Raw genomic sequence first — 18,239 nt, 5'->3', positions numbered from 1 at the left:
TGGAAAAACATAACCTTCCCGCACTCACACTTCAAGCATAAAAGTGTGGGGGCCCAAAGTGACACCTTATGTATTCCTTTGTATGGTGCATAAAAAGTGTGGGGGCCTGAGCCCCCACAGCCCCCACGGTTCTGCCGGCCATGACAAGCCAGGGGCTGCAAAATGTTTTGTTGTTGTTGTTGTTGTTTTGTTTGTTTGTTTGTTTTTAGTGTGTGTGGGGGGAGGGGGGAGGTAGCAGTGGGGAGTCAAGGGTAGTGCACATTGTTGGGTCAAGGGTCAAAGGTACATTTGTACAGTTGTACTCTCCCCTGAAGAGGCTAATCTGGGTATAGTGAGACCACAATACTTTATTCATGCGTTGTACTACAAACCCTGAGAGAATATACATGTATTTTCCTTGATGTGAGTCATCAATTACTGTATACGCCATATATTTCGCGAGTCTAAATTTTCGTGAATTGGGAATCCCCGACAATTTCACCAGTGGTTACAATGTAAATTCGCGATCATGGAGTCCTGTACTGAACAGAGAAATGTACATGCGTACGTCACATTCACATCGGGATCAGAGTCAATATTTTCGCGTATCTTTAATTTCGCGAATAGCACCTGATTCGCGAAATTCGCGAAAATAAAAACCTCGCCAAATATTTGGCGTATACAGTACCTGATCACACAATATCAATGTATAGGGTTTGACAATCCATATGAAGTACATTGTACTTCTCAAGTACATGAGTAAACAATGACATTTCAGATTTTTTTCAGGACTCTTTGTATGTACACACAACTATAGATAACTACTTGAGCTTGGAAAAGAATGTTCTATATCTTCAAACAGAAATGGGTTCATAAAGCATGCATGTTGTACATGTAACGCTAACAGTTTGGAACCCTTATCAAGTTATTGATGATTCTGTCGTCAGCTCCATGGCAGTAATCTTTGGAAAGTTCAATGTTCCTTTGGTTCTCTTGGCAACAGAAAGTTGTTTTGTTTTGCTTGTTTGTTTGTTTGTTTGTTTTGTTTCGTTTGTTTTTTCAGAAGAGAAAATGTCCAACTATCATAATCATTTTGAAGATGGGTAAAGCTGTTTAATCCTGACTATTGGTACCCCCCCCCCCAAAAAAAAAAAAAATAATAAATCTAAGTGTAAACCATTCCTGTGACCCCTACATAAAAGTTGTCATCATACTGTTTTATCGTGTTGAAGGTACATGTACCATGGTGAGCCATGATACAAAAATATCATAAATGAGTTATAATTTAACTTTTAAATTGTTATGTATCATATTTTACTGTATGATTTATATTATCTTTTTTAACATCCCTACACATTCAGAACTTGGGATAAGAAACAGGAACATGATTCACATGATTCATAGATAAAGCCATAACTTCTCTGGATAGGAGCTGGACAACATAGTGGCTTCCCTGGAGGTCACCCCAAGATTTGTGTCACCAGTACATACAATTGTAGTCATGCCACTGATTATATCCTGTCTGAGCACCATGTACAATCGTACACTGCATGACCACAAAGATATGTCATCATTTCAATGTACTGTGTGAAATGATTGTGTAGAAAGCATGATCTGTCTTTCTTCCAATACCCACAGTTCTCTACCACCTGACGCCTTTATCAAGGCTTTGCTGGATACATTTTCAATCAAGTCTGTGTAATATGTTTCACATACATTGTAACTTTGCTTTATTTAGGGGTCTAACCTTAACTGCACACATGATTTGTGAATCTACTGTACCTGTCATAATAAAGTTCCCCTATTCTATATTTCCTGTTTTGTCCTTTACAAAGTGTACTTTGTCCCCACATTGTGCTAGTCTTCGAAACTGACAACTTGGCTACAAACAAAACCGTCACCCAGCATTGAGAAAAGAAGTATTTAGTGCACCATGACTTTGAATCATCATTACTATTATGGGTGTAATCATTGTCATTATCACCACTTGGTATCACAATAGGCACATAGTCTAGATATAACTGTCACATTTTTTTTTTTTAATTCAATGTCATAGGCTTTCATGTGTAATACATACATACATACATGTATGTATGTTTGCTGCTTTCTTGGTTGCATGATGATTATCAAGACGTGATAAAGAAATATGAACTCTGTAATTAAAGGGTGAAATTTATTCATTCACCGCTCTTCTCCCTTGCTTCCATTCAAAAGAACTTACTCAAAGAGCTCGTATTTCTTTAAATTGTTTAGACCCTGGACTACCCCCTGCTGCTTCTCTTTAAAAAAAAAGGGTGAATAAATACAAATTAATGATCTGTCTGCTGTTATCTTCAAGTGTAAGAGTGTCTGAGTAAAAGGGGGGGGGGCAATGAGTGAAAATGTGTGTACATGTTTTTGCCTCATTTGTATCATTCCTATACAACCTACTCTGCAATGTAATTGCCACAAATGTGGGAGAGCCATGGTATGGTGGAGAAGGTCCTGGATTTGTAAACTGAAGGTTTGGGGTTCAAATCCTGCCAGGGTACAATCCCTGGACAAGAAGTTTTGCCCAATATGTCCTTCTTGACCCAGATGTATTATAAATGGCAATGCTGGGGTAATTAATAATTGCAGAGCTCTCTGGAAGAGCAGTGTTTATGGTGGAGAGGCAACCCTGCGTAAATAAGACCAAATTATTATTATCATGATTATCTACACTTTACTAGATTTGTCTACACACATTCAAAAAATGTGTGAAAGTTACTATCTCCTGCATGCACATGACATTGCTAGATACCCTATATTTTGTTTTGTTTTGTTCTGTTTTATGGCATTTTCAGTTATAAGTATACTGACTATACATGCCATTGCTAGACATCTTTAGGTGTGAAAGGGTTAAGACTGACCTTGCCATAGCCTCCCTTGCCTAGTACTTTAAGTAGCTGGAAATCTTCCGGACCCACTCGCTCCTTTCCTGGATTCACTGTCTCCTCAGAGAGCGATACCTCCTCCAGCTCTAAGGTCCTGAAAATTATCAGAAAACAGCAATTAAAGAATCACAAACAAACAACAATACACAAATACTCAAACTTTAGATTAACAAACCATCTTAAATCCCTGTTCATAATATTGTGACAAAGCTATGGTTGTATTGTCAGGCTTGACAAACATCCCATCCCCACGATTTCATTATAAACTTTGAGATTAAAAAAAAAAAAAATAAACAAAGGCATTTTGTAATAGAAGCACTGGTGTCATCAATTTACACCAAAGGGAGTGATTTCCAAACTGTCACTGGGGGAAAGTGAAATGGGATAGATTGGATTATAAAATGGAATCATTCTTGTAAAATCAAGTGGAACTGGAAGGAAATTACTTTGCATAATGAAGTTGCACACAATGTATAATTTAAGAGAGAATTTTCTCTTATATTCATACATATGCAATATACTTGCCCATCTGGGCCACTATAGTAAAATCATTCTTATTTCATGTGCCCAAGACCTCTTACAAGATTATCCTGCCCTTAAAGAAGAGAAGAGTATTGCCATATATCAGCTAGTGACATGCTTTCTATGATAGTGTTTTATGACATGAAGGAGTCTTAATGGAATAAAAGATTTTTTTTTTTTTTTAATCTCAAGTTTGTGGCTCACAAGGAAAATGTATTTCCTGAAAATATTGACATCAATCACTGTAGGCTTTAAGTCAGAGCTTTGTTATGGTGACTAGCAAGACCTCTTCTATCTCTTGTTTCTATTCTTCTTTCTTTCTTTCTCTATAGTGTTTATCTGCCTCTACATATTATCTATCAATCCAGGTACCTGAATAAGGAGTTGATTAGTGGTTTTTACATTCCCCAAATGTGAGAAACTAGTAGATGCTGTGTGCATGAGCACTAAAATACAATGAAAATGTAATCTTCAACATTACTCAATAATATGCATGTATGTGCTTTGCAAATAAAAGGGACTGCTTGTCATGAAAAAAAAAATACATGCCATGTCAACAATTATCATTAGTATCATACATTTCTACTTTCAGTATTAATGTACAGCCTGTACTTACTCATCAGGACCATAATCTGAACTGGTGCTTTGGTAATCCTGCAAAAGGACACATAAAATGAGAAGAAAAATTTCAATTTATTACAGAACAATCTTTTGAAATGAAACTGTTTAAAGTCCAGAGTATGTTTTTAGGAATATGTAGGTTATCACTTTATAGAAATCATGATTAAAAAGTTTATACCAAACTGCCAGTTTGACAAACTGACTAATGAGAAATAACAAATAATGATTAAAATTTTGTGGTCACTTTTGTGCTTGAATGACTTGGTAAATAAAAGAAAAATATTTCAGTTTGTTCATAGAATTTCTAGCAAAACAAATCCCCCAAAGCTGTCGGAAACAAAGTCAAAGAGATGATGTACAAACTGTATCAGCCAATGTCTGTACAAAATCTACTGAGGTCACCTTGAGCTTTGGTTGGTGTGTAGGATGTGTGGCATCGGTAATCAAACTACAGGTAATACTCTGAATATCAAGGTACATGTACATGTGAATCAAAAGTAGATCTAGGCCCTGTAGTCACTTTTCATCACAAAACTGACATTTCTTGCACAGAAATTCTGATTTGTCTCGAGTGCAAAAAACACAAAACTAAAAAGAAAAAAAAATTCTTGAATTTGGGTGAAACATAATCCACCCTCCATCTTGTGATGTGTACTGATGTATTCTGCAGCACGAAGAAAATTCACTTAAAATGTATTTTGAGGAAAAGTTGGAGACATTGTAGACCTAGAGCACAGAGAAGATACACAAACAAGCAATGAATCCATCTCGCCAATTGCAGGTGATGCAAGTCCTCAAAACAGCCTGTCGCTAATCGCTTTACAATACTTCACTCATATATCAATTTCTATAAACATTATGTATTCACCAGCTACACATAAAATGTATTTACATTGTACATTCACAAACTGTAAATTTATTCACAAGGTCAAGAAAAATTCACTTCTGAATTATCAAATGAGGACGTGTGGAGTAGAATCCATGATTAGCTTTTTACACATGTGTGTAGACTGTGTATGAACACAGCAAAAACTTTTCAGCCAATTAATGACAGCATAGATATTCTCTTAGAATTATGATCTTAAACATTAACACACTCCACAGAACTTCCACAATATCTCAATTACAGAATGCTACATAATATGTACGATAATACTGATAACCATTGTTTGATACTTTCTGTATAGATCTAGACTGTAAATTACTGAGCAACTGAGGGAATGGCTGTGCTGTGGAGAAGTTTGAACGACTGCATAAAAAATAAAATAAGGATGATCACTGAACTCTGAAGATCGTTTTTAACCGGTACTGTAGTGCCCCATACTGGTAGTGGCACTGCTGTCAAATGATATATATAGGGACTATGCGTTATAATACACTTTGTATTACACCATCCACTGTAAAAAGCACAGCCACCTCTGTTTTTACCCATATTACAGATTCTAACGTTCTATACAATTTGTACAGTAGACTCTACAAGATTTATAAACATAGTAGTTTTCTATCTAGTAAGATGCTAGATGTAGACATTCTACTTTTTGACTATAAAACATATTAGAGGTCTACTTACAAAATGAAGTTCACATACACTGTAACCATAAAGTGTCAATATTGTATTTGTATAGATATCTAGCACAAAATATTTTTTTTTTTTAGCCATGACACCCCTTGACCGACAAGTATGTCTAATTCCGCGAAAAACTTCTCATTTATATAGTAATGTCATTTGCTGGGTCAGTTTTTCGCTTCTTTAGACAGACACCATTGATACATACGCCATTGCGACGGTTTAAGCCGTTTTGGCTTAACGCAACTTCGACCCAGTTCCCCCCCCCCCCCCCCCCCACATATAAATGGTTATTATTATTTTTTCCAGCTTGGTTTTCAAACCAATCTAGAAAAAATATATACAGGATTAATCAGTCAACATTTTGACCCACCTCCCCCACTGTTTCCTCCTGTTTTCTGGTTGTTTCCTCCACTTCTTTGCAGCGCTCCCCAATTCATCGCCGCCTTCGTTTGAAAAATGACCGCACGAACGTCTACGGCAAGCCAAATGCTCCATACAATCACTATATCGGTACACTTACGTTTATTGACTAAAGTACTAGTAAGTTGTTCGAGCGCTAAATTTAACTTCGTAATATTGTGAATGAGCAAGAAAATGCTCATTCACAATATATTACGAAGTTAAATTTAGCGCTCGAACAAAATGCTCATTCACAATATTATGAAGTTAAATTTAGGAGGAAACAGTGGAAGAAGTGAGTCAAAATGTTTACTGATTAATCCTGTGTATATTTTTTCCAGATTGGTTTGAAAACCAAGCTGGAAAAAATAATAATAACCATTTTTATGCGGGGGGATCAGCATGATCAGGGGAACTGGGTCGGTCGAAGTTGTGTTGAATCGAAACGATTCAAACCGTCGCAATAGCGTATGTATCAATGGTGTCTGTCTATATGAACTGACCCAGCAAATGTCATCATTATAAATGAGAAGTTTTTCGCGGAATTAGACAGACTTGTCGGTCAATGACACCCCCTGCCTGCACATCGCACATGCAGCGTGCGCGTGTACTACTAGTTCTACAGCAGTGACAGTGTGAACAAGATGAGAACGTTATTATGATTATCATGAGACACGACATCCATGACTACTTTACATTATTCTAAATAAATGTCTTTTGAAAATGTGGTGGTTGTTTATGGGTCAATCAGGCAGTCAATCCTCGCCATTATCGGCCCTCTACTTTAGTTTTCCGCCGTGTTCACTATTATATGTCGTGATCACGCCGCTGAACAGACGGTACACGTACAGCAGATGTCGAAATATCAAGACAACCTACCTCCGCTGCGTCTGGGTCGTGCATGTCATCACTATCCGATAGGCGGTCGCCTTTGTCGTGCTCGCACAACTCCAGATCGAAAACGCCGGGATGTCCTGCCATCATGGTTTTATGGTCATCAAATCTTCACCCGGCTGATACGTCTCCAAAGATTGCACTTGTAAATGGATTTCTCCGACACGAGTCAGACATTGCCTGCCCGTCCCAACAGCGATTTCACGAATTTCGTGGTGTAAGGGAATGAATGGCCGCTGCTGCCGTGAGTACACGATCGAACCGGCAAATTTTCCCGGAAGAAAATGGCGTTGTCACCCGATACACTTCCGGCGGGGGTTTGGCAAGGCTACTTTCTGCACGTTTGATGGAGCTACTGACAGGACAGTGACATCCTACCCTATGTCAGCTCGGCCCTCAGTACGGTCGGCATTCTCGGTCTTTGCCCGCCCGGCCATGCTCTATGCACGATAAATGAGATACCAAGCCAAAATGACATCATAAAAGTTCAAGAATGAAAACAAAAAATGTTGAATCATTGTCTTCATTTCCATACATTATAATGATTTTCAACGTCCGTCAGTTGATGTTGTAAAGATTTCGGTAAGATTTGTAAGATTTGTAAGATTTTATTGACTCTATCGACCCCCTCTCGGGGTATGATATCATGCATTTCTAGAAAAATAAAAGTCTAATCATACAGCTTCTTATGTATTTATCATTTTCATCATTTTAGTGTCTTCTTTATCATTGTAATTATAAAATTCCTATATAAAATCCAATTTTCTTGACATTTGTATCTATGCTATCATCTTCATTGTTGGAATTGTAGTAATAGAACAAGTTTATAGTCAGGACCCGCAGATTGAGGGGAGGAGGGGGTGGGCTCAACCGTTGATCCTGCCCCCCTCCCTCCGGCCCGCACCCCCCGATGAGGCAGATAACGCAGTATAGTTTTATGTCAGCAGCAGCAATGTGAGCTATACAGTGTGGCCATCACAAGACAATTAATCATTTGGACATAATCTATTTTCTATGAAAATCATAAAAATAATTAGAGAGGGAGATCGAGAAGTGAGAGAGAGAATAGGAGAAAGAGAGAAGGAGACTCGAGAGGGGAGAGCAACAGAGATAACTCTCATAAACAGATAGCCCCCTTGATAGGTATATACTGTATGCGCCGAATATTTCGTGAGGTTTTTATTTTTGCAAATTTCGCAAGTCGGATGCTAATCGCGAAATTATAAACACGCGAAAATATTGACTCTGTGGACGTCTACATTTCTCTGTTCAGCACAGGACTCCCACGATCGCGAATTTCACCACTCTCAAAATCGTCGGGAATTCCCGATTCGTGAAAAGTTAGACTCGCGAAATATATGGCGTATACAGTACCGGGAATTAAAACCAGTTTTCTTTTCTTTCAAAATCACATGACGAAATCCGAACCCCCTCTTCTTCTTTTTTTCGCTAACATATCCACAAAGAGGCGTATCAGTTCTTTTGCATTCTTTTTTTTTTTCATAAATGACTATAATGCTGAAAAAAATAGAAAAAAACAACAACATGAATTCACACAATTCGAACCATACAACCCATTAGGGATGTAACTGTGCCGGATGCATAGAGTGATAAACAGGTAGATACTAGTAAATAGACAGATAGAAAGATACAAACATACATACATACATACATACATACATACACATACATACATACATACATACAATTATATATGTTTGTATGTAAGTAGACATGATACATACCCGGTACATTCATACATTGTATGTATGCACATGTAAGAGGGAGATAGATGATTATAATCATATGGCGCATTTTCCATGCAATGTGCATATTGAAATACGCTCTATAACTTTTTAGATTTACAATGATTTTTTTTCTTTTTGATTATGTATTCAGAGTGTCTAGTACTTATAACCTCACCATGTCTGCACCATTTCGGAGGGCGAGATTGGGATTGGTAGCCTAGACAGAAAGATCCGTCTGTCCGGAGGACTCTTTTATATTTTGCCATTATTGATGCTGTCCTCTAGACAGAAAGATCCGTCTGTCCGGAGGACTCTTTTATATTTTGCCATTATTGATGCTGTCCTCCGTGTATACGGAGGGGATCCGTGAAGCCAGACGTAGTCTCCGCGGAACATTCCCCGACGGACAGATACAGACCGATCTTTCGGTCAATTGGTAGCCTAGCTTAGGCCGCATTTCTCTTAGACGAGGTTGCTTTAACTTCATCGTTATGCGTTATGACACCATTGAATTCTGTCTTGCTGTCTCACTGACGGCGCCTCGACTCCTAGTTTCCCTTCCCACAGGCACAAATCAGGTAAATATGAGCTCTTTAGTCCTGGTGCTGTCATGATGTAACAGTATTCAACCTTTTGGTGTTATGCATGTGATCTAGAACCAATTTTCGGACTTAAGCAAGTTAATCGACGACTAGCGACTGTGGTTGCCGGTTGCAGATAGTGCTCTCGATTCACAGCCCCATACCTTACAGTTTGTGTAGGGTTGTGTAATCTACCTTTCGAAACTTAAAATTATTTAAATTAATTAGATTTACTTATTGAATATGATGAGTCTAAGTTTCAGCACTTCAAGTCATGACTGATGGCAAAAATTCAGATGGTTCTCTTGCTAGCATGATCTTTAATAGAGAGAAGGTATTAAATCTCTTGCCTCAAAAGGTACTAACGTTATTCAGGAGAGATCTGGGTTTTACAGCTAGCACAGTAGCAGCTTGTGCTAAATTGATACCAGATAGACTCTACCAAACTTAAAGGGCTCATATAGTTTTGGTTGAGATCTAACTTCAGGTTTTTAACATTTTTGGGTGAGATAATGAGAAACCTCTTATGAAATACGAAAGAGCGTGTAATTCCAAGAGGAATTCAACGTTGGTTTGATGAAAATTGGTCATGAAATGGCTGAGATACCCAAAACAGAGCAATACTGATAAAATGTGGGACCCACATTTTATTACTATTGCTTTGTTTTAGATTGTACTTTGTTTTTGGATATCTCAGCCATTCCAAAACTGATTTTCATCAAATAAACTTTGAATACCTCTTAGAATGGCATGCTCTGTACCATTTCATAAGTGGTTTCTTAGTATCTCGCAAAAAGTTAAAAGCCAAATCCTCAGCTCCACCAATACTGTACCATCCCTTTAAATATTTGTGACAAATTTTAGAAAGGGATGTAGCACTCTGCTTTGTTATCATTGTTCCTGTGTTAGTAGCTTCAAAGTTTTGTTCATCCTTCCTACAGAGCTGAGACATGGAAAGTAAGTGTGAGGAAGTACGAAGGACGTATTCCAAAGAAAATCCAATTACTTATGAGGAAGCAGAGATCATCCTCAAGGATCCCAGTTTCCCTGTACCAAAGCAGCCTCATATTGTTTTATCAGATGATGACATCAAAGGAAAGACAATCTTTGCAATTGGAGACGTTCACGGATGTTATGATTCATTAATCGCTCTTTTAAAAAAAGCTGACGTCTACCAAGATCCAAATGTGTTGTTAGTATTCGTGGGTGATATCATCAACAAGGGACCGAAAAGCTGTGAGGTGCTAGACTTTGTGAGGTCGTCAAACTCTCTGTGCATCATGGGAAATCACGAACGTTCGGCAGTCCGCAAGCTGCGGCTGATGAAGTGGAACGTCGGGTATGAGCCAAAGCCAAGGAAGCGCTGGCTACACAGTCTCAGTGAAAGTGACTGCAGTTATCTACAGGAGCTACCCCTGACGATCAGCATCCCCAGCCTCAATGCAATCTTTGTACACGGAGGGTTGATCCAAGGTAAGCCGTTGGAGAACCACACCCAGGACGAGCTGCTCTTGATGAGGAACGTCATAGTGGAAGAAGATGGAACCTTGACCTCAACCAAGGACAGCATGAAAGGGGTTCTCTGGGGTTCCCTGTGGAAAGGACCCCAACATGTGTACTTTGGACACCATGCTGTGCAGAGATTACAACAGCATCCCTTCGCTACAGGTCTTGATACTGGGTGTGTGTATGGAGGTGCCCTAACTGGGGTATTTGTAACAGGAGACAAGAGACTGATCTCAGTAGAGAGTGTTGAACCCACTGAAAACTGTGAGGAAGTAATTAGCTCTTGATGTTTGACCATGACCTTGTGTTTGGAATCATTACAACAGGTTGGAAGAAATGGTATTATTGGTAATCTATGTATTGAAACATGGAAGAAAGAAAGTGGTCCATCATCATCATAAATTCTAGTCAGGGGATACAAATAGTATGATGACAATAATACCATGAGATGTTTCCTTGGAGTTGATATGTTTTATATTGTATTAGTAAATACAATTGTAATGATAAAATTGAAAATATAAATCACATTTTAAAGTTATAAGCCATATATTGGCAGTGTCACCTTTGGTCATAAAAAAAAAACAACATTGTGATAGGGGCCTTATTTCTTGTCAAGATGCAAGTTTTATGAATACACATTGTATTGTTGATTGTGTGTGTTTGTGTGTGTGTGTGTGTGTGTGTGTTGTGTTGTAGCTTCTCTCTATCATTACACACAGAGCCAGGAGTTTTGCATTTAAATGAGACTCACTTTCTCCAAGGAGCTTCTTTATCATGTGGCTGATATCTCAAGAGTTTGCCAGAACAATGCACATTTTTGATAGTACATTTTCTCTTGTCAAAAAAGAGAAATTTTGGAAATAACATATTTTTTGGTACACCTACACGGAGCTGTAATGTGATATTTAAGTAGAAGATGCAGCTCTCTTTGTCAAATGATCAAAATATAGCAATGCAAGATTTTTATTTGCATCTAAAGATGCAACTAGAAATGGAGCAGAATAGTATGTTCTTCTTCGGAGTTGGTGACAAGCCATTGCAGGTTCAAGTTTCAAATGCGAGCTTACTGTATTCATTGAAGGGAACATAAATTTGAACAACAAGATTGTAGGATGACAGAGTTACAATGCAAAATGTGTAGGCCCACTCTCATTAAGGTAAGAAAAAAAGGCTGCATCAAAAGATACAGGTAATCCTTTGTCCCATGCTCTCCATTGTTTCCTGGTACCACATAATCTAGTTTTAACTTCTGACCAATCAGAATTCAAAGCTGCAAGTCATTCTTTGTATTCTAAAACCCTTCCTCTCTATCCTGCAAGCAGCAATGTGAGTTTTTGTCTTTTTTTTTTTTTTTTGTCAATCTGTCCTCTGGTGCTTCACAGGTGTCTTCCATCCTCCTTGACAAGAAAGTGATAACAAAGATTTCTTGCTACTTTTCCATACTATGAAAGTTATTATTTTCACATGCAGTTATTTTTACAAACAAGGGGGTCACAGACATTTTTGCGAGATGTTGCTTCTGTATTTTGACACTGAGGCTATCGTACTGTAGGTGCACTAATGCCTGTCTGTTCACTTTGCAAATTTAATGCGATCAAGATCAGGTGGTAATTTTTTTATGTGTTGTTCAATTTGCGGCCCGGAAGTGATTCATGATATTTTCGAAAATTGAACCCTCATGAAAATAACAGCTTTTACAGTAATTGTGATAACTGTGTCAAGCACTGCCTCTATTGATCATTCTAACTGGTGATCAGCAATGGGGGGTTTACTCTTAATTCCCTTTTCCATGATGTGTATTTTGGCTGGTACCATTACATATGATGTCCTTTGTAATGACACAGTGGACTGGGGGAAATGCAGTAGATTGTACAGGTGTCTGTGGAGAACAAATGCCAAGCAGAGGCCACTAGTAAACATGCACATCAGACTATTTTATAATTATGTTGCACACCTGAAGTGTGTGATGTAGTCTTATGTGTTGTAGGAGATCATCTTGCATTGAGAGTGCAATTCTATTCCGTGTTCCAGTCAGTGGTAGTGAATTAAAAAAAAAAACAAACAAAAAAAACAAAAGTAAGATGAATAGAATGGTAGAAGTCTCACTAAAAGTGGACATATCACATTGTAGACTAAGAAATGTATGGAATCTTAAAGGTTTACTTCGAATGGTTATTGAATAGTGATATTAGGTTGTACAGTAAGTAAATTATGCAAATTAGCTTCAAAGGCGATTATGACATCATTGATCAATTCATGACTCTACTACCATGCATTAAAAAAAAAAGATCATAAAGTTTGTCTTTTGTTTGTCATTGATCGGCTACATATTTTCTCCATAAAAGTCATTGATGATACTGTACATTATTGCAACACAATATGTGATACAAAAGATACAAGGTTTTCTTTTCAATTTCTTGTTTAAAAAAAAAGGAAAGTTAAAGAAGATTTTTGTGGAGATCTAGAGAGAACTTTGAAAATAAATCTTCACCTCATCATATTTTCACATGTGTTGCTACTGCTATTACTATTCAATAAAAGCAAGCGAAGGTTCCATACACTTTTAACTATACACAGCAGTATCACTGCACAGCAAGTCGCGATTTCGCACAGGGTCTGGTCAGGCCGATAAATTTCCTACTCTTACATTGTTCATGTAAGTCCAATTTTTATTAAACCTCAACCATTCTATTTGTCTGTACTCTATTTAATAACACCTTTGTTGTGGTGTAGTATCACACTGTTTGTTTCATCTACATTTGTACTTCCTTTTAGTAAAGTTTGTTAAGAAAACAGGAATGATGGGTGGGTTCAAACTGAGATGTTATTGAGAACCTTTAACAGTACTATGTCTAGAAGTACGAAAGTGTTGTAGACACTCTTCCTCCCCTCCCCCTCCCCCCCCCCCCCCATGCTTTGTTTCAATTCATGATTAGTTTAGCCAGAGGGGATATTATTAGCACCCAGTTTTGATAACTTCTAGGTACAAGTGTGTACACTAAATCAAGGAAAGATATTGTGTGCTACAATTCATGCAGAAAAGGATGTACAGTTTGTAAGATGTACATGAATATGTGGACACCATGCTCCTCATACAATCACAATGGAAATAGTGTCATTTTCTTGACAAACCCAACTCCATTTGCAAAATGAAGGAATACTGCTTTTCATACTTGTTTCAAGTACTGAATGAATATTTCTTTTGCCATGTTGCATGCTTAATCTTTGCTGCTCGTGCATTTAAAAGATAAGTGTTTCTATTTTGATAGTTTTTGAAGCAGGGTCTAACCCTCCCAACAAATGATTGTCTTTTTTTTTTTGTCTGCAGTAAAAGATATTGTAAAATTTATCAGATTCTTGTGAAAATGAAATTATCCTTTTTTTTAAGAAGCTGTATGACTTATCTTTATCTTTCATATTATTTGATTTGACTCATACCTATGTGACTTTAAAACTGAGCACTGCACACAGAATGCACAAGACTTAAACCTTGATGAGCTACTGTATACGCCGAAGGTCATCACGAGGTTTTTATTTTTGCGAATTTCGCAATTAGCGATGCTATTCGCAAAATTAAAGACACTCGAAAATATTGACTCTGATCCCAATGTGAATGTGATGTATGCATGTACATTTCTCCGTTCAGTACAGGACTCCACGATCGCAAATTTAACCACTTGCGAAATCGTCGGGAATTCCTGATTCGCGAAAATTTCGACTCGCGAAATATATGGCGTATACAGTATTAACCATGTGACTATCAGAAGCTGGTATGGCTTATTATAGAGCTTACAATAATTTTGTGATTATACAAAGAATGGGTTAAATAGAACATCTTCTTGTTCTTTATTCAGCCACACACAGTAGGCCCTACATGTGTTAGATACAAGTACTGTGTTGCATTATTCAAAAGTGGAGTTGAGATCAAAATGGTTTAAGTTCAAGGAGTCCATAGAGATAATACCAGTTCCAATTGCATCATGTATACAATGTTTATTGTAGTACCTGTATTGTAATGATCTAGACATGGAGTTGTGGCAATAGTTTCTGCTGATTTCCTTTCATATCTTTTTTTTTTTTCTTTTTTTTTTTTTTTTTTTTTGAGATTTGGGTGTGGTCATTTTGTCAAGTCTTTTGTATTTTCACCAAAGGTTTGCTGGAATATTAATTTCCAGTCTGAAAATTGTTTGCCGTTTATAGCTTTATCACCTCTAGACAATGTTTCCTAGATTTTTTTGCACGTACTTATGCTTATGTTTCATGATGTACAATGTGCATGTACTATTCCATTACATTGCTATAAATTATTGTCATATTATTATATGCACCATTCAATACATCATTCTAGGTTACCAAGGGAAGATTAATTCTTTTAGATTTTTTGTTTTCTATGCAAGGAAGTTCACCAAACAGCCACAAAACGATTAGCCGTGATCGAGTTGTGTCTGCCATGTGTATGTGTTTGCTATACATGTAACATGGTTGTACCGCATTGCCCTTCTTGTTCATGTATCATGCCATGTGTTTCTTTGTTGCTATGAATTTTTCTAGAATCTACAATTGTATCCCCAAAGCCCCTCTGAAAAAAGGGGAATGATGAAGCCATGCAGTTCATTTGTGTAGACTGATAAATGTCACATTTTTCTTCAACTCGTTGGAATCTAAAATGGATTTGTCATGAGAACTGTTGTCACAATGCTGATACACTGTACTGTATTTACAAGAGTTTGCTCAGGGAATATGAGTAACTCATATCCTTCTCCTTGTCCTATGTGGCTGTGATACATTTGTGACCTGCTACAACAAAAGGATCCGAAAGCCAGGGGAGGTCGATTTTCTAAAAATGACATTCTTGATTATTCCCTTTCTCTTCCGCTTTAATTTCATATATAACAAGACTCATAAAAGTACTTGGTTGCTGAGATATCAACTATTTTATGAGATTATGTTGTGTGGTCTAAGAAATCAGCGTTTTGAGAAAACCATGTTCAAAGTTTTCCTTCCGACGCAATGGTGATAAAGGGGAGCCGAGTTAAGACAGTACAAATTGTATTCACTTCTTGACAATAGAAGGTACATCTCCTAGCAAACTCCACAATGTTCATTCAAGCTTTAACAGCGCAGGCAGTCTCTACACGACCAATCAGTAACCAGGATGCCAAGCACTGACCAATAAGATTGCTCCCTCGTTGCTAGGGGTGGAGTCCATCTACAGCGCTAAATCCACATCTTCGGACACGTTTCTGCTGTGTTGAAAGTAGTGGGAGGAAATTATGGCCCAGAAAAAAAAATGCTAGTATCTTGCTTTTCCTCTTGTCATTTAGCTTCAAAATTTCAGCAGATGATAGACAAAACATAAGATTACAAAATTATGCCAAAAGCAGAAATTTAATGGTTTTGACCGATTTTGATCATCTGACTTGAAATCAGATGTCACTTCACACTGGACTTCCTTGGCTCAGCTTTCAGTGACTTTCGATCCTTTTGTTGTGGCAGTGATACATATGCTCAGACTCAGAGTCTGCTTTATAGTCAGTATCCATAGTGATTAAATTGTAGTAATGGTTGGATACCTGTCACATTACAGTCACTACAGTGAATGCAGAATACTTCAAGTAGCCAATGTCCTGTGATGTCTTTATACTGATGATCTATCAGGGGCAGGGCTGGGGTGAAAGAGAAGGTCCAAATTTGTGTCAAAAAATCTGAATTTATTATTTAAGCAACTCATGGATCAAGAAAAAATTTTAAACCAAAGGGTAAAGGCTGTCACTCATGTACGTAAATGTCACAATTGTATTGCGAGGAACCCTTGAATTGCTTCATATTAAACTGAATCTTGCAAAAAAAACATCCCCATGTATCAATGCCAAAGCAGTGTGGTGGGACATTTCCTGAGGGGAAAAATGAGGCCAAATGTCTTTGCTGCATCATTCACTACAGAGTGTGGGTATCATTATTTATTATAATTTATTCATGTCAGTCACTTATGGATAAGGAAAAAGTCAAATACAGTGTAATTAATTTACTGTGTAACACTAATAATTTCATTTTGATAATTTTTGCATGTAGGGTAAAGCAGCAATTTCACAATTTTATATTGACAAGAAAAACAGGGTGCAATTAAACTTACTCTGTGCTGCTCATGAATTTGATGTATTTCTCTGAAAAGTGTAGTATCTGTGGATACTGGAAAGATGCATCAGTAATTCAACATTTCACGAAGTTTGGTGTATAAGTATTGGATTCCTATCTTAATGGAATGCTTTCATAGCCTGAGCATTATGTCTAGATGGTGGCTGGCCAGGGAGATAAGATACCAGGAAACCTTGTTACAATGAGCTTGCTTTCGACGAGATGAGTTCGACAGTCGCAACTGTCCATTACTGGAATAGCTGGTCTCTTTTTAAGTACATTTACAATGAGGTATAACAAAGTATAAAAGTCAATGGTCCCGGCGACGTAATCTCAACCGGGGTTTCCGTGTAAATGGTCCACTGTCACATGAACATTTTTACCTGATCACCGACTGGTTTCCCCTTTCCGTCCATTGTAGGATTTTTATAGATGAACACTTTGTTGCACTAACATGTCTGATGGACAACTGTCTCCATTAAAAAAGTGTCCACTTTGTCACAGTACCCTAAAGGACAACTGCATGATGTAAATAGGGAGCTTTAGGTTTGCGGCGCGGACGTTTGAGACAACACTTGAGCTGGACGTTCTCCTCTTCCCTGCGTCGTGTTGAAAAGTAGCTTTAGATCACACTGAGACGCAACCTACATGTATAAAAAAGAAAACGGCGACCCCATATGATCGGTGCATCAAGCTCTCTACGCCATAAATTGAGCGGATGTAAAAATAGCACAGAATGCGTAGTGAAAACTCGGGCGACGCGAGCTATGAATAGATTGACTTTGATACGTGATTCTGCACATGCTCAGAATAGGTTTTTTTCCTTCTGAATGTCCCTGTCGCAAAAATCTAAAGCTCCTTTAGTGTGTGTACTTTAGAACTTCGTTATAAAGAGGTCTGATATAACAAACCCCTCTTGTAATAAGGTGATTTTGCAGGCTCTAACTCTTAACATTTCTTCTTTTTTGTTGTACCCTGTTGTAATGAGGCAGCTGATGTAACATGGTATTAGGTAATTAACACAGTTTATAGGCTTTTGTTGTAACAACTGAACTGTTATTTCATCAGAACTATAGTAACAGAATTGGGTATAGTGATGTCTCCTTGGAAGAGTCTATAAACATTGGATGATGAAAATCTGAATTTTCATCCAGGCACAATGACGAGTCCAACTTCAGATAATTACTCAAATGTTGGTCATTATGAGCAATTTTAGGCAAGCCTGCCCTCATGCGGTGTGTTCTAGTAGGATCATTGTGCAATGAAAGAAAATGAAAATCACATTTCAGCTGAATGCCCATTCATAATAAGCCAATTCCTAATTAACTCACGTGCACATTGGTACAAATGACCATTCTTTTTTTCTCAG

At 37.7% G+C, this 18,239-nt stretch overlaps 2 protein-coding genes across 2 annotated transcripts in view; one reads left to right on the top strand and one right to left on the bottom strand.

Annotated features, from left to right (window-relative positions):
- Positions 1-6,990, bottom strand: part of LOC140228057 (ribosomal protein S6 kinase beta-1-like) — a 28,601-nt gene extending 21,611 nt beyond the window's left edge. Inside the window, exons 1-3 of the mRNA XM_072308460.1 lie at positions 6,886-6,990; positions 4,033-4,070; positions 2,871-2,988 (exon numbers count right to left, since the gene is read on the bottom strand). Of these exons, the coding sequence (XP_072164561.1) occupies positions 2,871-2,988; positions 4,033-4,070; positions 6,886-6,990 (261 nt within the window). The remainder of the gene's footprint in view (positions 1-2,870; positions 2,989-4,032; positions 4,071-6,885) is intronic.
- A 2,164-nt stretch (positions 6,991-9,154) lies between these two features.
- LOC140227367 (bis(5'-nucleosyl)-tetraphosphatase PrpE [asymmetrical]-like) lies at positions 9,155-11,146 on the top strand. The gene is made up of 2 exons (XM_072307778.1): positions 9,155-9,226; positions 10,171-11,146. The coding sequence occupies exon 2, from the start codon at positions 10,180-10,182 to the stop codon at positions 11,020-11,022; it is 843 nt and encodes a 280-aa protein (XP_072163879.1). The 5' UTR covers positions 9,155-9,226; positions 10,171-10,179; the 3' UTR covers positions 11,023-11,146.
- Positions 11,147-18,239: the final 7,093 nt, after the last annotated feature.

The sequence above is a fragment of the Diadema setosum genome, chromosome 4 (genome assembly GCF_964275005.1).
Source record: "Diadema setosum chromosome 4, eeDiaSeto1, whole genome shotgun sequence".
Classification (NCBI taxonomy): domain Eukaryota; kingdom Metazoa; phylum Echinodermata; class Echinoidea; order Diadematoida; family Diadematidae; genus Diadema; species Diadema setosum.
This window is presented reverse-complemented; position numbering and strand designations above follow the sequence as displayed.